The 22,007-nt window shown below is 38.9% G+C and overlaps 1 protein-coding gene across 2 annotated transcripts in view; it reads right to left on the bottom strand.

Moving 5' to 3' along the window:
* The window catches only part of POU6F2 (POU class 6 homeobox 2), a 320,098-nt gene that overhangs the window by 56,687 nt on the left and 241,404 nt on the right, over window positions 1-22,007 (bottom strand). For both annotated transcript variants that reach the window (XM_086741701.1, XM_086741703.1), the window contains one exon: window positions 3,012-3,158. In XM_086741701.1, coding sequence (XP_086597827.1) covers window positions 3,012-3,158 — 147 coding nt within the window. The remainder of the gene's footprint in view (window positions 1-3,011; window positions 3,159-22,007) is intronic.

Below are 22,007 nucleotides of genomic sequence, written 5' to 3'. Positions count from 1 at the left end.
AGCCCAGTCCTGCAAACACTTTCTGGAAAGTGCTGAGGGCAAACAGAATGTAAGCAGCATTACATGGGCCAATAGCTCTTCATAATGTGCCTCTGAAAATGAAAATTTGATTTAGAGTCCGCTACCTGTACTACATCAAATTAATCAGGTGAGCTAAGTTTATTATTCCAATGGATTGGATCTCTTTGCTACAGTGGTCTTGGGGAGCTCTAGTATTACAGTTCATATTGCCATCCAAAGGAAAAAAAAATCATATCATAATTTTGAATGCAATAATTAAATTAATAACAAATATGCCAAATAAATGACTGTTGATATATATAATTTTGTTTCTCTGATTGTAAGAACTCCTAGACTATTGAGAATTAAGGCCATGCCATATGTCATTTAAAAAATCATTTCCCTAAATTTGCCATAGGATCTTGGATTTGACCTATAGCTTCATGTTTCCAAGGATTACTGATCACCATCTATTTAGCTAGACAGATGGACATTTACAAGCCCTGAATTTCTACAACAGTAGTAGCATGTAATTACAAAGATTGCACATACAAACAGTCTCGTAAGTAATCCAGCCTTATATTTGCAGGAGTGAATTTTAGGTGTCACACTTGTGATTCTTTGAAAGGGGCAATCTTCAAAGGGCAGATTCTTAACACAGGATGGAAATCTGGTTCCTTAATGAGTCCAAGCAGATCATTCAGAAATGGAGTATCCCAAATTACTATTCACTTACACTCCCAATTTTGAAGAAACATACCTTTCAGTTCTTGTTTAGTTACTATGATTTTATTAATTTGCAGGGAAAGTAATTTAATTCCTACAATGTAGTTTAATTACACTGAAGAGTCCTGTTTTGTAGACAGAAAGCTTCAGAAATGTGCTCTAAGCAATATGGTTTTATGCTGAATATTATAAAAAAGGGTGTTATATTACACAGTTCTTAATATTTATCTATATTGTGGCAAGGTCTGCAGTACTGATTATAAATCTAGGAACGTTTGTAAAAACAAGTAATAAAAAGACAGCCCTTATTTAAAAGAGCTAGACAAACAGACAGATTCTCTAATTTTATACAAAAACAGGGAAGGTTTTTCTTCTCTTTCTCTGCAACCTGTGGAACTATTGGACATTATATGTGGAATAAACAAGCCTAGTCTGATGGAATCTACAGTTTCATTCAGTGATACCTTCACAGTAGCGTTTTTTTTTTTAAATTACATGGCCACACTCCACTTATGTCTTCTGTGGAGAACATGTAAAGGGAAAACTATCGAAAAACTAGCCTGTGTTTACATCTTCAGCTCTTACAATAAACATCTTTGGTGCCAAGTGAGTCACGTGAGTGGTGACTGTGAACCATTTCTGGAGCACAAATAGAAACAAGCAGGCTTCTAGGCTGCAGCTGATCTGACTGTGAGTTATAGGTATTATAACTAACTTTTCTTCCAAACCAATACCCCGTCCCTCCAGAAATCTTAATAGGCTTTTGAGAGCCTCCATTTAAAGCTGGCTGCATAAAATGATCCTTTGATGAAAAGGGATTGAAACAAGGGTTAAAGTAGACATTGAAAGGTTATTGTAGAGGGCACATTGTTCATACAATCCTCCTTTAATATGTGTGGTGTGCACCTGCGATAAGATGATTCATTAGATAAGGCCTCACTTTGACAAGCTCCATCGTTCAACCCTCGGGGTAGTGATGGAACAATTCTGCACCCACCCAGTAAATATAACAAGGTCAGCATTTTTTTTTCCTGGGACTTGGATGGTGATAGTGAAGCTCAGGATGCATCTTTGTTTATGTGTTATGTAAAAAAAAAAAAAATAGCAGGATCCTATAAAGTGTTGTATTTTATGTTTTAATGGGCCAAAATAGAAAATGTCACCCCTGTTCCAATTAAATAACATGGTGACAGAAAATTACCAGGAAAAAAACCTGCTCTTCATGTTTTTTCCCCTATAGTAAGAACCGAAACTAAACTTGAGATTCACATATCATCCAAGCTGCATCATTTCCATGAATGTTTACCAGGGTCTAAGATCCACATAAGCACTGTGGATATCACCACACGCCAAATTTGTAGCATTTAGAATAATGACATTCAAATCACTCAGTTAGCAGGTCCAGTCATAAGCTATATTGACAGACTTGTTACTGTGACTTTATATGGAACACGTAGTTGTGTTAATTTTAGTCCTAGTAACTGCAATAAAGAATTACAGTGGCCACAATCTGAAAGCTACTTAAGAACGCTGCATCAAAATAAATATTTTATAGATATGAATTCAGATGTGTATCTTTTCGCATCATATTAAGACCAAAACTGAAACAACAAATAAACAGCTTCCAAATGCAGATAATGCACAATTTCTCTCTTAGACACACCATAAACATTGTTCACATTTCTATTCGGAAAATTTTCTTTAAAGCAAAAGCTTCTCCCAAATTTGCATTACAGACTAGCAGATTCATTGCAAATTGCTTAACTCAGGTAACCAGCAAATGAGTAAGCCAGCCAGTTAAATCCATCCCAGATACCTCATTAAGATGTGTTCCTTTACTTAAAACATTTAATAACATTTTAGAAATGAAGTAATACAGAAATGCTACAATTTGAAAAAAAGTGCAGTCTTAATAGTACAGTAGCACTTTAATATAGTTGTCTGTTATTAGCGATATATATGTGAAACAAGACACTTAGTATATTTAAGAATCATAGGGTTATTGGACTTTAAAAATACCATATTACTGCAGTATTGTGATCTTTTCAAAAGGTTGAATTAAAATAAAACAAACTCTAAACCTTTTCTGGCTGGAAAACACTTTCTAACAGTTCCTAACTTCCTCCCAGTTCTCAGAATTTCTATTTCTTTCCTTGTCTGGCAAATCAATATTTATTTATCTTCAATATGTGCACTTTTAAATTGCTGTCACACCAGCGGAACTCATTTTTGTCCCACGATCAGCCTGCCATCAGAATTCACTGTTTGCTCCATCTTCTACTCACCTGTCCTTGTGCATTAGTGACGAGTTGACCTGTGACCCCCTGAAGACTGGAGAGGGCATTGCCAAAGGCCTGGGAGCTTGCTATTGAGCCCATGGCTGCTGCTGCTGCAGCCGCTGCAGCTTGACTTGCTAGTGGATTATTAACCAGCTGAAAAAAAAAGAAAGAAAAAATCATAGTAATACCCCCAATAAACACAGAAACGCAGATTACTAACTGGTTCACATAAAGGTGATTGTGCTAATGTGGGAAAAAATTTGCCTACTCCAAGAGCTTAACTAGTTTTGAGAGGCTCTTATTTCTGAGCATTTGGTGTCTTTGACAATGAAGGGTTTGTAAAAAGCCAGAGGAAATTCCTTGTTAATACTGAAGAATAAAACTCTCTTTTTTTACCTTTTATTATGGGTTTTTTTTTTTAGTTATGCTTGATGTTTTTCTCTAGGTTCAATGTGCTAATGCCCCAGGTGTAGCAGCCTAATCCTGCTGTAAACAGCAATCAGTGAAAGATTAGCGTTTGATTTGAATGGGAGTGGGATATTTACTTAGGGATATTCAGAACAGAGACTATTTTACTAATGAAGCCAGAAATGAGAAAAATCTGCAAATCCTTTTAATTTATATCATTAAAGCTTTGATCAAAACATCTAGATAAATCACAGCAGAGGACTCAACCCTAATATTAAGTTCAGTAAAAATCAACTAGAAATCCAAAATTCATTTGCAAAATATGATACTAAGCAATTTACTGCTTCTCAATTGTGAATTATTAATTGCAGGACTCTCAAATTTTCAGGAAGTGAGTTGCACTGCCCATTTAAGTTGATTCTACCCAGGTCCTCCTCATAAAGCACTGGGCACAGTCATGTCATTGAGATTAGGAGACTACAGAAAACCTGCAGAGGAACATTCCTATCAGTGCTTGGGTTTATCAAATATACAAAACGTGTGTTCCTCTGTCAGAATCAAATGTTCTCTGGGAGATGGCTTGTTCACTGGATTATTCTGAAGTTTGTATTTTCTCACCTTTTCCGAGAATGGACAAACTTTGAACTAAGTACAGAGGGATGACACTAAAAAGAACAAATTTTAAAAATGCTGGGATACATCATCACTAGGACAGTTGTCCTGAGAACAATCAAATAAACTGAGTTAACAGGCTGAAAATATATTTTAGAGTGGGTTTGCCCCCTAAGGATCATTGCATTTTAGCAGAGCTTGCAAAAGGCACATTAGAAGAGTAAAGTAGCCAGAAGTTTAAGTGGGGAAAAAAGTCTGGGGACAGTAGAGACATTTTTTCTTAGGCTGAGGTGAAAATGCTGAAGCTAACTCTGAAAAGCTTAATATTTGAGCTGAAATTAGTAGGACTTCTCAGTCCTTAGATGATGAATAAATTATCAAATCCTACAGAAACAGAGAGCCACAGATACCAGTAAGGGATGTATGCCACAGACAGGCTATGCTTCAAAATAGGTTATAAAAAATTAATCAGTGATTAGTAGATGTTTTAAGCATGTTACAGATATGAGTGGTGTGTATGTTATAGATGTTTAGAAGCCCATCAGTAGAAGATGTCAGATATGGTTATAATCTATGCTTGTAAGAAACCTACTTGTCTGTTGGATGCTGTGAAATCTACAACAATTGATTGGTCATACATTAAAACATCTATTAATCATTCATTAGCCCTTCATGAAGTATTTATAAATGGAACCTTGATATAAAGTGTTGCCTAAAGGGGTGCCTTGGGCACATCCAATCCCCCTAGAAATTGTAAAGTAAATAACTAAATAAAGATTAGTAGCAATGCTGGACAGAAGAGATGACATTGTTGGAGGAAATATTTTGATTTGGAAAAAAATTGTTATATGAAACTCCACAACCAGTCCACAGCATCACACAGCAAGAAAACCAAGCAGGAATAAAACACAAAGGGAGAAACTGCAATGACTGCTTGATTAGCAGTCTTGATGAGCTGTGATGAGAGCAGAGATGGGCACAGTGACCAAGGTGAGGCTTGGTCCCTGAATGCAGAGTGCAAACAATTCCACTGACTGCACAAGGTGTGAGCCCAAATGTAGTTTCATGCACTCCTCAGTGACTTGGGTGGTGGTGCCTGAGCACGGCAGTATGACAGATAACAGAATAGATAAACTTGTCAGTTTTCTGCTCAAAACAGTGACGTTTCTTTACTGTCCAGATCAGAAGCTGGTAAACCTTGCCTTTCCCCACAGCATTTCATGGGCAGCACTGGGACTTGGAGTGATTTCCTTGTAGGTGTAAATACTTGAAGAAGAAAGGGGCAGCAGCAAAAGCATAAGACTTTCAGAAAAGGCCTTCTACAATCTTTTTAGGCACTCACAAGTTACCACACCTATGATCCTACAGCATCTGACTGCAGGTATAAATGATAATCTTTACGTGGTTACCTGACATCAGCTAATCAACCACACTAGCTGCTACAGTTTATGGCTTCGGTTGTGTGCAGGAACAGTTACTTGGGGAGCATAAGTAAGGTAGAGAATCTGGAAACTACAAAGGGTTAAAACCTTCTAAAAATCAGACTATCATCCCCCAGAGTCAACTTTCCATTTTTCTTGCTCCAGAAAACTGTGCATTTTCAAATACAACAATAAAATTTAATTACAACAAACCCTGGAGACACTCAGGATTGCTTTTAGTTGCATCACAGAGATAAGCTACTTATTAAAAATTATGGCAGAGGCTATGATATGCATAGGTACTCTAAGTAGTACCATGTTCCAGGAAAAATCACAGTGAATCGGCCAGCTTACAGGGTAAGAGACTTCCAAGTGCATATAAATACATCCCTATCTATTCATAAGTCTGACTAAAAATGAGAAGATGCATTTTTCTTTGAGCGCTTTGGGAAGCAAAGTATTTGACACTGTCCTGCATGACATCCTTGCCTCTAAAATGGATTTGATGGATGGACCACTCAGTGGATAAGAAATTGACTGGATGGCTGCACTCAAAGAGTTGCAGTCAATGGCTCGACATCCAAGTGGAGACCAATGATGAGTGGCGTTCCTCAGGGGGCGATATTGGGACCAGCCCTGTTTCACGTTTTGTTGGTGACATAGACAACGGGATTGAGTCCACTCTCAGCAAGTTCGCTGATGATACCAAGCTGTGTGGTGTGGTTGACATGCTGGATGAATGGGATACCATCCAGAGCAACCTGGAGAGGCTTGAGAGGTGGGCCTATGCAAACCTCATGAAGTTCAACAAGGCCAAGTGCAAGATCCTGCACATGGGTCAGGGCAACCCTCAGTGAATACAGGCTGGGGGATGAAGGGATTGAGAGCAGCCCTGCAGAGGACTTGGATGTACCAGTAGATGAAAGGCTGGACATGAGCTGACAATGTGCACTCACAGCCCAGAAGGCCAACTGTATCCTGGGCTGCATCAAAAGAAGCGTGGCCAGCAGGTTGAGGGAGATGATTCTGCCCCTCTACTCTGCTCTCGTGAGACCCCACCTAGAATACTGCATCCAGCTCTGTAGTCCTCAGTACAGGAAAGAGATGGACCTGGAGTGGGTCCAGAGGAGTGCCACAAAAACGGTCTGAGGGATGGAACACCTATGAGGACAGGCTGAGAGAGTTGGGGCTGTTCAGCCAAGACTCTGGGGAGACCTTATAGTGGCCTTTCAGTACCTAAATGGGGCTTATAAGAAAGATGGGGAGAAACTTTTTAGCAGGGCCTGTTGTGATAGGACAAGGGGTAATGGTTTTAAACTACAAGAGGGTAGATTTAGACTGGATGTAAGGAAGAAATTTTTTACAATGAGGGTGGTGGAACACTGGCACAGGTTGCCCTGAGAGGGTGGTAGATGCCCCATCCCTGGAAACATTCAAGGCCAGGTTGGATGGGGCTCTGAGCAACCTGATCTGGTTGGAGATCTCCCTGCTTCTTGCAGGGGAGCCTGGACTAGATGACCTTTAAAGGTCCTTTCCAACTCAAACTATTCTATGACTCTAAGCTGTTGACTGCAAGTTACACTCTGTTAAATTGACCCCTTTCATATTTTGTGCAAATTGGGAAATGGAGAAATAGACCTAATTTCATTACGTCTGGACACCAAACCAACTTCTGACACATTATATCTTGCTTTTATTTTAAAAATAAAATCTCTGACTTGAGTGGTTTATGCCATTTCTCAGGGCAGGCTGGGTCCCTGAGAACAGTTACTGGAAATATTAGAAATATATTATGAAAGATCCCACAAACAGTTCTTCTGACTTTGTTTCTGTATTTAAATAATTATTTAATTTGGAAGGCTGAGACCTTTGGAGTTGTCAATTCCAGTGCTTAAATTTCTGCTCCCACTCAAAACACCAGCCATAACAGGAGGTAATAGCGATCTCAGTTCAAAGTGACAGGCCAGCCTTCTCAAGGGTGCCTCCGCTAATGACATAATTATACGAGGAAGCCAGCTTTATGAGAAAAAATCTTGTAATAACTGTGTAGCTTCAGTACATTTTTCTGACTTCTCAAAGCTGAACTTTTAAAGGAAAAGCATAACGAAGTTGTTCTGCTCTTACTCAGTGTAACACAGGAGCCATTCCACTGCAGCAAACAGAACTCATACAAATAAAACTAACCTGTAAAATTATGGGGGACAAAAGAAGCACTACTTAAAAGACCCTAAAACTGTGACATGTGAAGTGAGAGTTTCTAGGGTTAAGAAATAGTCTTTGAAATGCAAAGTTTCAAGAAGTGTGGTAGAGTCAATGCTGCAAGCAGCTTTCTTGAGAGCCACAAATACTTTTCTCTTCTGGAAGAACACTCTCTTCCTCCCTTTTTTTTTTTTCAAAGCTACCTTCGTATCTCAGGGGACTTCCTGTGAGAAACTGATCAATCATTCACATACTTCTGAATACAAGATCAGATTTGATAGCCTACCTACTAATTTTACTTTTCTCTATAAAGGGCATATCCTACTGAACTTCAATTCCCCTGGTCTGGAAATCAAAGAGCCACTTTTACTCATTACAATATCACTCATTCAACAAATACATATAAAAAAACCCAAAAGGTTTCACCGATGAAATGAAAAGCCAAGACATTTCAGGATGCCATATGAAAAATTGGGCCTGTAACCTAAAAGCTAAGGTCACTTTATGTAGTGCCAGTATAAGAATAAAGTTACATATTGTGTGTTTTCTAAAGGACTTGTGGGAGAGGCAAAGAGTGAACGTACTCTACCTGAATGCAGCAATGGAGAATGGAGGGACATATTATGGAATAACAGCAGGCATAAAATCATTTTACAAAATATTATCGGTGTTTTTCAGGAGGGCTGTTAAAAAAAATTACATTTCTGGGTATCTCCTAGAGATTCAATTAGTGTAGAAAAGCAGTATATTTGATTAGGGACCAACAGATCCTCAGTTTCTTGTGTTCTCAGACAATCCTTTCTGTAGGGAGCATCACACTACTAGATCAGCTACTGATCAAGGGAAAACAGAAAAATCCTTGGATTTAAATAACTCTAAAAGTTGAGAAGAATTCAGGAATGGTTCTCAATCAGAAATACATGACACTTTTCTTTTCTATACAGACTATGTGAAAAACGATCACAGAAATGAAATTTTTATTAGCATGACATTTGCTTTTGTAGGAATTTTAAATGAGAATTTGTGTGGATTTTATCTGTTTAGATTATGAGAGAATTGCACTTTAAAATATAGCGGGTTTTATTCTCAGTTTCTCACAGTGGCTCCTGAGACAGATTCTGGGTAGTGGTCACTTGGCCTTAAGGGAAAAAAGACTGTTCCAAACTGAGCACAGACTTCTGAGGATATTCTGGTACTTTCTTAGTACCTGTGTCCAGTATTATCATCTGTATTGGGTGTAGATGGCAAGGTTTTGGTAGCAGGGGAGGTGTAGAGAAGGAGAGGGGAAGAAAAGAGTGAAAACAGCAGAGGGAACACCAAGGTCAGAGAAAGGAGGAGGAGGAGGAGGAAGTGCTCCATGGCAGAGCAGATATCCCCACTGTAGCCCTTGGAGGACCCCACACTGGAGCAGATGGATAATTCCTGATGAGAACTGTGATCCACAGAGAGGCCACACTACAGCAGGGAAAAGTCTGAAGAGGAAGGAGCAGCAGAGAGGAACTGTTCTGGACTGACCATAGCCTCCCATGCCCCCTTGTTGTGGCTTAGCCGGAGTCACCACGCAGTTTCTTGCTCGCCCTCCTCCTCCCCAGTGCGATGGGGGAGAGAATTTGGGAAGAAAGGAAAACTTGTGGGTTGAGATTAAGACAGTTTACTAGAATAGCAAAGAAAAACTACAATAATAACAAAATACATGGATACTAAAATATACAAATGAACAATGCATGATTTCTCACCACCCGATGTCCCAATGACCGATACAGCCCCGAGCAGCAATCACGAGCAGCAAGCAAAGGAGCGAAAACAAGCCAGCAAGGTAGCGGGAACGATGCCAGCGAGCACGAGAGAGATATGAGATGGAAAAATGGATGCCACCCCATGGGCAACCCCCACTTATATACAGAGCATGACGTTTATGGCATGGAATACTCTCTTTGGCCAGTTTGGGTCAATTACTCTGTCTGTCCTTCTCCCAGCTTCCTGCACCTGCACATGAGCGAGACTTGGAAAGCCAGACAGTGTCCTTGGTCTCATTAACAACAACTCTTATCATCAGGGTGTTTTATCAACATTCTGCACATACTGAAATCCAAAACACACCAGCTACTGAGAGGAAAATTAACACCATCCTTGCCAAAACCAGGACAAGAACAAATTAAAGTTAATTATCCCAAGTTGAGTCCATTTTGCCTGCGACGGTGATTAGTAAGCAGTCTCTCTATCTTGACCCATGAGCTTCCTCATCCTATTTTGTCCCACATCCCACTGAGGCAGTGAGTGGCTGTGCAGGAATTTGTCTGTTAGCCAAAGCTAACCCACCACACCATCCCACTCCAGTAACTGTAGACTATATCTAACAACAACAATACAATGTTGTACTTTGAAGACATAGAAGCAGAGCATTCCAACCTAGATACCCATATGCTTGGTTTCTAAACATAAATGAATTGATGCAGAAGTACAGTTTCCGCATAAGTCCCTAGTGGCTCCTCTGGCAAATTCTTTACATTGTATTAATGCTTACGTTGCTAATTATCTTCAATATGCATATACACCTTGTACCAGTTGATAGCTCCCTTGAACCTATATTAAATCTCAAAGTCGCTGAAGGAATTTTTAAAATGACACTAAAAAAGGCTGCTTCAATTTAATCCTGGGAACACACGTAGACACCAGAGGGATGAGTGCCAAAAAAATGTTTGCAATAATCAACAATAAGAAGACCACTTAGCATTTATATAGAATTTTGCAGCCAAATTTTTCAACTATGGCTGCTTGAGCTCTGCTGGTTTAATTCATTTTTTAGGGTCTTAAGCAAAAATAAGTTCAATTTTCAAGAAACCTGTGAACAAGCAGATCCCAAGAAAGCCAACAGAGAATACACAGGTAATGTAAAACAAAATAAGTTAATTTTATCCAAAAAGATACTATGATCAAACATTTTGGAAATCCTGTATGTTTTACATATCACTTAGAGACTGGGTTTTTTTATTTATTTTGACCCTCCCCTCCCTTCTTTTTAGTTTATTTAATAGGATAATTACAGCATTTAACTTTTATAAATGAACAACAGAATAAATTGCCTAATAAAATGGCTGTCATAGAGCCTAATAATGCATAACTCTTTGAAAACTTGCCCCAGCAGGCAAATGTTGGAAGCAAATCTCAAATTATGAAAAAAACCCTAACAACTGTCAACATTTGTTATTTGTATAGTGCTGGGATATGATCAGCCTATAAACTATACAACACAGTTACAATATCCAGACCCATCCAATAATGTCTGGTTATTTCAAAACTGCACAGGTTTATTTTTGCAAATGGTTGTAGATGGTAAGAATTCCAAACAGGCTGATTAGACAGACATTTTAGTATGTGCCTATGTATCAGATATTTATGTGCAGAATACAATGTAGAGACAAGGATACTGGAGTATCTGAAAGCACTGACTTTCCAGGAACACTTAAAATATCTGGTTCTCACAGATACTTAATATGCTCATTATATACATTTATTGTGGCTGAGCTATTTGCTGTCTAAATCTATGCTGAATTTTCTATCAGGAATAAGTACTGATAGTGGTATCACTGATGCGACATGACTTGACTCAATGCAAAGCGACGCGACCTGAGGTGATGGGAAGCACGCAGTGCTCATGTACGCCTTGATATGACATGGAGAGAGGAGGGTGCACAAAATTTCTCACAGTATCTTTGTAAACAAGGTGCTGTTCATCAAACTGGAACCAGTCTAAAAACAAAAATAACTATTTATAAAATAAAAGGGGCATATTTTAAATAGAGCCATGGCAAAGCAAATAGAGAGCAGACACTATTCTCAGATAGCTTGGACCAAATTACTGGAGACATGAATAATGAAGAACACATTAGGGCACAGGCAAGGACTATGTGGAAACCACCCTTGCCATTTTCATTTCTGCACTCTTAGTGACAGATAGAAATGAGAGGAAAGGAAACTAGAGGAAAGGGATCCTGTTTGGGTGTAATCCTACAGGATAAACTAAATTGAAGTTGTCAGCATGGCTAAGGTTGAGCTAGGTCTTATACGTTTACCTAAAAGAAGAGCTAATATATTTAAATAGGTCTAATATACTTAAATATAAATACCTACAAAGAGTAGCTGGCTGACTGCTTTAGCAGCAGGTCAGTACTTACAGACTACTCACGGACTCCAGTCCTGTGGGTTCCAGGCTGTCCACATTTATAACTTACAAGGATGAAATGTTCCAGATTTGTAAAGCGGGCACACATTGTTCCACATTTTAATTAAACAGAGCCATCTTGGTTTAGTCTGGTTAGTTACCTTCATGTTTATGAAATCTTTAAAATATCTACAACTGTTTATTTTGTGCATTATGTAAACATACTGTAAAAAAAAAATATCTCATCTGACTTGATGAAATTTAGCATTGCTACTAATAATAAATTGAACTGGTGCTCATAAAAGAGGAAAGAATACTGAAAAAAATACTGAATTCTCTGAAGTAGTTGCCATGTGTGGCAAAAATGAAAGCAAAGAGCACCTCCTAAACTTTCTGAAAGGGGCTGCAACTCAGCTCATTTCAGGTTGATTAGTTCCTCGGTTCCTCTGTTTGTCCATTTTAGAATGATTTATCTGGCTTCCGAAAGATGCTTTCCCCACAAGAAAAATGGTTACTTCAGGGCTCCCTTGCTGCTAAAAAAATGAACTCTTATCAAAAGGAAATTGCCATCTGTCTTCTCGGATAAGAGCCCAGCACTTGGGTGTCAGTGATCTAGCCTCTGTAGAAAGTGTGTCAACCGTGAGACACACCAAATTAATCTCCTTAATCCAAAACATTTATTTGCCTTTAATTTGCATGCGTGCATGGCATGTGCACATGTAAATGTGACCATTTGCGTATATTAAGGTTAAAAATGCAATGTGAGGTCACACCATGATAATATGACGCTTTATGTTGGGTACTTGAGAAAAATTCTCGGAAGCAGTCTTGTTTTACAGTACAATATGCAACCTTAGTATACATGCCTGGAACTGTTTATTCGAATATTCATATTAAAAATCAGACTTTTAGGTACAGACCTTCTCTTTTACCCTTTAAAAAATAAATCCTACTTAATACTTAGAGATATACTGTGACTGAGAACATATATAAGGCTTCTTTAAATATTCTAAGCCAGCTGCTCTGCAAAGATTCCCACTTTTGAAGCTGGAAATACATCTGGATGCTTTCACTTATTTGTAATGTAATAGCATCACCAAACAGGTCTGCTTCCATGTAAGCTAAGTGCTTACACTGAAGTCTCATTGACTTGAATGTGAACAAGATCAGATCCGAAACTGGAACTATGTGGAATACTTTAATTTTCACTGCTTTCAGCTCCAAACTTGACCTTACTAGATGCACCAATCTGATACAAAGTTGAAGAACAATACAAATGCCTCCTGAGTGCAGTGGAAAGATTGCTGGCAAAGATACACGTCAGTCTAAAATCCAAATCTGGTTCTGAATCCAGGTATCTAGAAAGCTGGAAGGATTTAATGCTCTTGTGTTTATGTCAGCTCATTCAAAAGTCAAAATGACATAAACACCATAATTGATACTAAGTGTTTGAAATGTTCTCTCTCTATTTTCCAGGTTTTGTGGAGAGTATTTGAGATATCAAATCAGTTGAGACACTGCTTTTTAATTAGACATTCGAGTTTTCCTGAAATCTCAGTATACAAAGTGTGATTTGAGAAGTGTGAACAAAGTTGAAGGAAGCATTTCGTTTTAAAACCTTGAAGACAAAACCACATTTCTAATAAAATAAATATAAGGGGTGACTGAGAGCCATCAAATAAGAAATCTGAGTGAAAGTCTGTGTGAGGGGAGACGGCATGCAAAAAGGGATGCTGAGGGTCCCTAAGCAGGATACTGTTAACACTTTCCTTGGGACACTGTTTTATTACTTTAGGACAGATCTGAGTGCCCAGTAACAGACTGGGAACGTGACTGTTCAACTGCTTGCTGTCTGTGTGTCAACAGGGAGGTTACTGCTGCTACTCCTTTTCTAAAGATAGAGCAATGAACACTTATGAGCCTGTGCTCCCCCTCCTTGTGCCAGCACTATGTGAGCATATTGCATCTCAGTTGGTAGCAACCTCCTGCCACATTCACCTTTGGAAGGCTGAATTTGACTGTACACATGTAAGAAGCCACTAGCTAAGACAGGACCGACTACACCACTTTAAAGCTACTGTTTATACATACATACACCCACTATTCTCTTTTTCACCAGCAGTCCTGCTCTGTACATAAAGCTACTTACAAACTGGTAACAGTTGTGTATTTAACATGCCAAAAATTGTTCCCTCAATGCAGCTTCTACAAAAGAGGAAAGGCAGAGGGGTTAATAGTGTAATGCAGAGAGAATCCTCTCTCCTCCCAGGCGCTTCCATCTCATTTGGTGTCAGCAAGAAACTTGCTCCCAAAAATGAGCTGCAAGTCCTGCCCCAGCAGCAGTACTGCCAGAATGGGCTTATGTATGCTGCATGGGGCTGGGCTGCACTCAGCATCACCTAGGTGATGCCAGGTTTAATTTTGTTTATGTTCTTCTGAGAGGTGTGGAGAACATCTACTGGTTATTATAAATTTACCAATTACCTTGAAAGCTTGCTCCCCGCCTCCATACTCCAGCCATGTCCCACCTTTCGTGTGACCCCTCCCTGGGGTTTTTTTTTGTGGAGTGAGTTTAATTTTTTTTGGCCATGATAGACTCTCCTTCTGCTTTTACCTACTTGATTCCTTTTCTCTGATCTCCTGTCTCCAGTCTCAGCTGCTTTGCTCATGTCACTCTGGATCTGGTCACAACAGGTTTTCCATATGGGAGTTCACACAGAGCTGCAAAAGCAGCAGTAAATCTACTGTGTTTGTAATGCTGCCATATTAATTCCTAATCAATTTCAAAGCTGTATTTGAAACTCATATATTTCACCTCAGCAAAATCAAAATAACATCAAGTTGCCGACAGCAAATGAAACTTGGAAATATAATTAAAAACGTATAGGCTAGGAATGTATTGTTCCTGAGGTCTTTGCAATTGCCACTGTGCTAGGCACTATAAATTGATGGCAAGAGGGTATATGAAACCGAGATCCTCTTATAACAAAAGCATAGCTCCATATTGCTTGAGGTAACAGAAGAACTGCTGTTAGCTGAATGTGAGTGATGACTGCAAGTATAAACTGAAGAATTTTTTTTTGCTGCAAGGATCAATTCCAAATTGGTTAAAATCTGAGACTGTGATTCTGCAAAGCCTGCTTAAAGTTAGCCTGCATGCAAGTCCTAATGCAGTCCTGGGTAAACTCAAGTGAGTTTGTGTCAGTACGTTCCCGTGACTGTGATTTTTCTGCCTCACAGGTAAAGATGGAGTATGACTTATAGTGCATGTTATACCTGTCATTACATAAAATCCCATGCAAATATTAATTTACCCCATGCTGTATTTTATACAAAAGTCATGGCCAGGTTTAGCTCCTATCATCATCTCTTTTTTGTGCGGAGGCAGAATGTCAGAAATAATGCCTATGTTATTATTCAGTATCTGCTACTGGCTGAATGCATAGCCTGGGGAAAGTCTAATTATCATTTACAATAAATAATTTCCTCCATATTTATTACCAATGAAATCTACTCATAGACATTCAGCCAAGGAATTCTGCTATATGGGAAAAAATATGTACTATCTTTTTCAACAGCAGCTCAGCTTACAACCTGAATGTCTGTAGCTTTTTCATTAAATTCATTATTGCCTTATTGTACCTAGACTCTTGTTCTTCCATAAGGCACTGTCAATAGACAGACAGATGAATTTCTTCGTGTTCTAAGTATTTTCTACTTTTATCTGTTGACCAGATTCACAAAATATTTATGGGCCCTGTAGCAATTCTTGTGCTTTACAAAACAAGGGATTTTTTTTGTGTGCTAAAAATAACAGGAGTTCCAAGTTCTTGGTCTGATTCTGATTTTTCTCCACCAGGATATAAATACAGTGTAATTTTAATGAGGTCAGCAGAGTTGCAATTAGTTAAAACAGAGGTGACTACTGTCAGAATCAGCCCTGTCAATTTCTTATAGGCTTCAAAATCTGCAATAGGAGGGGAATGATGCTCTCATTTGAAATACTAGAATTATGCAATTACACTGGTATTTCATTTAAATCAAATATTCTCACCAAAGGCCTGATTTGTTTTCTTTTTTTTTTTTCCGCATTTATGCCACTGTAAACTAGAGAAGCTATCCACTGAAGTCAGAAGTCAAAACATTTACACCTACAGCTGTGAAACTAATGGATTTTTCTGTCGGCAGACTGAAAAACTCCCTTGAAACACCCTACTCACCCTCTCAAACACCTCCCCTCCCGCCTCCCCCCAAACAATAACAAAACACAGTTCAGCAGACCTGGAGTAAAAAAAAAAATTGGAAAAGAAATAAATTTGAGGTTACATGAAACATTTAGTTCAGACCAAAATGATTTCTTGAAAGGAAATGTAAAATGGATCACCCTTACAGACGGGTGTTTTATAAATTGAGAGGAAATACTAAATTCAAAGAAATAATTCTTATGTACCTTTTCCTAATCCTACCCATTTTGGAGTGGAAGCAACATACCTATGTTCCTAACTACTTGCCAAAATATACCCTTGGAAAGGGTGCGGTCTGTAAACCTCTTTGCAGTCACTGGTACTGGTGGGTCCTACTGGTAATTCTGTCAGTAAAAGGGGTAAGCCAAGGATCAAAAATGTTTTTGCAGGCAACCCAGTTAGATAATCCTGTTGTTCTAATGCACCTCCAACAAACTGTAATGAACTCAGCCCAGTGCAATTAAGACAGGACTCATTCACTACACCTATCACATTCATATTACTTGTGCATGTGATAAAACAAATACTCCCTATGAAATATGAGGTATGTGCTGTTTGCTTTCCAAACTTGAAGCTGAATATATGAATGAAAAGAGAAATTTCACAGAGGGTACTTGCACGGTTTCTCAACATGGCAGGAGAAAACAGACGAACAGAAAAGGCCTAGTTTTAAGTAAGCATTAGCTGGACACAAAACAAGGGTGCAGTCATTCTGCACTGAATTGTTTCCTCTGTCAACAGTGGCAATCAGCAGGCAGGTAACAATCCTCGTAGTTTAACCTCAAAGAGACAGACAAGGACTCTGACTTGCAGAAGACCTGGTGAACATCAGCCAGCTAGAAGAGGCAAACAAGATCAATAGTCTAAACTAAATCAGAAATTGTTACTTTTGCGTGTGTCCAGGAGCCAGTTTTTTGGCAGTAGCTGCAAGAGAGAAATGTGAGTGCGCTGAGGGTGAATTTCCTTTCGCTGTCCTGAAGAGCATGACCCAGCTGAGCATTGCAGGTTGCTAAGGCATCTCAACCAAGATCTGCAGGAAGCAAGTGACAAGGGTCCATTTGGCAAGTTCACTATAACTCAAGGGTTCCCAGATATCTCTACTGGTGAATCCCACACTTCGGGATATCAGAAGGCTGCTTCTCCCCACTGGTCTGACAAAGACCTAATTTAAAGCCGACTGACCTGATATACTGTTAGAAGTCCAAAATATTTCCTTTAATTTCAAGAAAACTACACCACTTATTTAAATCAATGTCAGTGAAATCAGACCACTCTCTTTGTTTCTAACAAATATTAATCCAAAAATAGTGTGCCTCTTAAGAGCCATCAATGGAACAGGTGGAGTCCCACAGAGGTCAGCGTAATTGCACCAGCTTAGAGCAAGGCAGGATTTAGCTCACTGATGCTGGCTTGTGAAAAATAAATCAGAAACTTTATGGATATTAAAAACAATGTTAAAACAGGGTGTTTTGTACAGTAATTATAAGGTTATTTCTCAGTAATTCAATCTACCGAGGATGAAAATATCTTTTTTATTGTTGCCTATGATGGTAATAATTCTCCCTGGCATCCGTAAAAGCAACAATAGCTTTTCATTGATTTTGCTTAAAAGGGAAGTTCAGGGTTAGAAAATTAGTATTTCATGTGGAAACAAGAAAAACTTTCTGAGGTATATGTGATGGAAATAGTAATAATTATGCTTGAGGAGGAAGGAAGTCTTGTGATTAGGGTCCCTGGGTAGAGATCTAGAAACCTCACTAGAGGTCCAATTCTTCCATATATTTTAATTTTTTAAAATTCCTGTTTGAAAAAAGAGACTAATAGAACTCTCTTTCTTTTATCCTGTTTGTTTGTTCATTTATTTTCTCTTTAGATAATATACCGGAAAGTCCTTTAGGTCTGGATTACATAAGCACATGCACCAAAGTAAGGTAAGATCCAAATTAAAATAAATTTTCCTATTTGAGGGTAAATTTGCATGTGAAATATTTCTTCCTGTTTGCTGCACAGTACCCAGTGATCTATGTATTTATCTAGTATTTATGTAGCCATCATCATAATATATATACAGGTGACATTAATGGAGATCAAAAATTTCCTTTGAGGTACAGAAATGAACATCTAAGAGACTAGCAAAGCTGCTCACAAAATGTAGGTCTTTAACTAAGAAGCACGTAAATGGTAAAAATAACTACAAGGGACTATTTCAAAGTGAAAGTTGACTTTACACAAGGAAATGGTAGATTCAGAAGAGCATAGTATATACATCTAGATTTGCTGCTGTTTATAAATTAACTGGTTCAACTTTGTTGGATTACATTATCAGAACACCCTCTATAAATGAAAGCCTTGTCTTCCCTCTGAAGTTGTCATCTGACAATATATATTCTTTAGAAAACACTAATTTTACCATTAATGCTCTGGACACTTTTCATAAGATAAATCAGCTACTTAACTTGCCACTGCAGTGGTGGAGAAATCCCCGATGCATCCTACCATTCCTTCCGGCTTTCTGTTTATTCACGCTCTTGTAGTAAATGTCACATATGATACCTTATTTTTATCAAGTCCTATTTTAAAATGAATTATAGTAACTCACATAACGCTTACTTGAGCTCTCACTCTTATTATGCAGAAAAGATTATTCACTTGTATAAATTACCCTCATCATATAGCTGTTAAAGATAATAAAATCAGGGGGAAAAACTGTATGTCAAGCCACAAGAGCTGTACTACAGAGTACTACAGGCCCCTTACTTATGATTGGCACCAACTGGCCTTCGGGTTGGCGGGTAGAGATGAGTAGCCACGGATGCAAAGCCTCATCCACTCATCCGTATGAGTGGCTGTTGTGGAAAAGAAGGGTTGATGATACAGCGGCAGCACTAGGGAGCTCTTGTTCTGCCTCTCATTTGTCACTGCTGGGACATGGATTGTTTTGCCTCCAGTTGAAGCTGCCCTGGTAGCAGCCAGCTCCCCACATCACCATCAGCATCTTGATGGCTCCTGTTCCAGGAAGGATGGCTCTAATTGGCCTAATTTGTTTTCTTGTTTGGTTTTTTTCATGTGTGTGTGACTGCTGGGCAGTCACATTTTTTCAAATGTTAGCAATCCTACTTCCCTTCAGGGTATTCTTACTACCCAAGATCTACTTTGCTTTCTTTCCACTACTTCTTCTTTCCTCAGGGAAAGAATTTGGAGAGTCAGTACAAACCATATGCTACTGCATGCTATCCCATGGAGCAGTCTGAGTGCAGGGTGCCTTTGAATCTTCAAAATACATTCACTAGCGAGAACCGAAACTGGAGGTTGTGACTTAGGTGACCCAGTAAAGACCAAGGGGAACTCAACAGATGATGTTGGAAGGGCATCTCAAGTTAAGATTCTTCTCACACAGCTGAGATTTATGTCTAGTGCTTACTAGCTATTCTTTGTAAATGTCCTGGATTGGATATGTAGTAATAAAGGCAGTGGAAAAAATTTGTGTAATCAGCCCAATTTTTGGGCTACCCTTTAAGTCCAAAAAGGGGTGAAAGTTTGGAAAAACGTAAGTAAGGTAAGAGTCAAGCCCTAACACTATACATTCAGAAACTTAAAAGTAAAAATAGATGGACAGATAATCAAATTACAGTATTACAGAATAAAAGTGTAGAAATAGAAATGAAGGAACTCCACAGCAATGTTGTACATGGAACATATTTGCCAAACCTATATGAAAAATGTTCTTAAAGCCAAATTACAGAAGACAACAGGCATAAAGAAAAAGTGAGAAAAAAGAACGTAAGAAAAAAAAAACAAAAAAGCAATTACAGTTGAATTCATTGCCTTTAGGACTGAGCCCTTGAAGTCCACAATTCCAAGTGTGCGCGCATGTGTGTGCCTATATAAGAAATGTGCAAGAGAAAATACATGAAATGCAGGATTGCTCCATAAACTTTAACGAACAAATAACAGCCTAATATAGGCTACTGCCTAATACAGGTGATACGCTACACCAAAGGAAAAAACAAGAAATATGTCATATATAATTTTCGGAATGTTCCCATTACCCAAAAAGAACACAAGTAAAAAAAAAATGTATAAAGAGATTAACCCCACCAAGGATAAAGAAAATTACAGGTCTTGAATTATATTTAGAGAAGCAAAGCGCTGCTGAGCTAATAAAAGACATAACTAATTCTAACATATCAACACATGAGTGCTGAAACATTAAAAAGTGGAATCACAAGAATGACTATCAAAATAATTATTTTAAATCAGATACACGACATACAACAGATCATAAAAACACCAAGTCCTAGATTAGGAATAGAGGAGGGAAGACTATAGGTAAATCAAAACACTTATGTATTTCTGTCATCTTTCTGCATCTCATGAAGCCTATACACCAGCCCTGCTGTGCAGAAGAGATGATAGGCATACATAAGTTATTGTGTAAGAGACGAGCCTTTAATCTACATGTGATGATCTTAGAAACATGCAGTCTTTTTGACTAGTGTTCTTTTTAGTTTTACAAAATAGTGTCACAACTATTCTGATACACCTTGCATTAGTACAGGAGAAAAAAAAACTTGCAATAATGCTCCTCTCAAGCCCATGTTCTGTCACAAAGCTATAAAAATGGCCTGTATGGGAATAGAGACAGCCCATACTGCAGTCACATTGGTGTCTTCTTTCCATCTGTTTAGGGAATGCCCCCAGCACTTACTTTCAGACACTGAAGTTACAAAGCCAGTCACTCTTGTCTCTATTGTTGGTAAAGGGAAACAGATGCTCTAGGTGGTAATTTAGAGCTTACAAGACAAGGTCATTTTCTGAGCTGTGTTCTGGAGAGAACTCTTCTTCCATTGACCATGGGGGCAACCAAGCACAGGTTTAAGTGACTCAGTTGGATGGCACATACCAGAGGCACATATCAAAGGCACGTGCCTTGTACCAGGACTCATTGCAAATGGAAATTTCCCAGTTTTTGTCCACAGTGCACAACAAGTTCCCGCTGCCTGACTTCAGGCAGGTGTATGTGTTACTTAGTGACGTAGATTTGAGCAGAGAGAGGTAAGAACTTGCATTAAGGGCCCACTTCTGAGCCCTAACTATTTAAGACTACACAGCCTAGCTTCCGAATGGCACGTTTAAGTCAAATGATCATTAAGTGAAGTGACAAAGTGACTATCTTTGCATCTAAAGCAGAATGACAGATTCAAGGCCTTGCAGCTCTTCTCTTCAGGAACTTGTGACTAGTATCTGAGCATATATGCTGACTTTTGGGCCCTTCACTACAAGAAAGACACTGCGATGCTGGAGTGTGTCCAAAGAAGAGCAACAAAGCCGGTAAAGGGTCTAGAGAACAAGTTGTAGGAGAAGCGGCTGAGGGAACTGGGGTTGTTTAGTCTGCAGAAAAGGAGGCTCAGGGGAGACCTTATCTCTCACTGCAACTACCTGAAAGGAGGTTGTAGTGGCGTGTCAGTCTCTTGTCCCAAGTAACTAGGGGTAGGACGAGAGGAAATGGACTCAAGTTGTGCCAGGGGAGGTTTAGATTGGGTATTAGGAAAAATTTCTTCACTGAAAGGCTTATCAGACATTGGAACAGGCTGCTCAGGGACACGCTTGAGTCACCATCCCTGGAAGTATTTAAAAGATGTGTAGACATCGTGCTTAGGGACATGGTTTAATGGTGGACTTGTCAGTGTTAGGTTTGTGGTTGGACTCTATGATCCTAAAGGTCTTTTCCAACCTAAATGATTCTATGATTGTATGACTTCTTATAATGAAAGCAAAATGTAAAGAGCAGCAAGGCAGAAACGCTTGGTCAGGCCACAAAAACCACTGACTGTGGTCAATAGTCCCCTTCTGCATGCTCTTCATTCAGTCTAGTTATCCTGGGTACAGCGCTAATGAAGACAGACCTCTGTGCCAGTTTCAGTACCCCCACATGGTTCTGTATTGCACAGGGCAA

Source organism: Chlamydotis macqueenii, chromosome 2 (genome assembly GCF_036417535.1).
Source record: "Chlamydotis macqueenii isolate bChlMac1 chromosome 2, bChlMac1.mat, whole genome shotgun sequence".
In the NCBI taxonomy this organism is placed as follows: domain Eukaryota; kingdom Metazoa; phylum Chordata; class Aves; order Otidiformes; family Otididae; genus Chlamydotis; species Chlamydotis macqueenii.
This window is presented reverse-complemented; position numbering and strand designations above follow the sequence as displayed.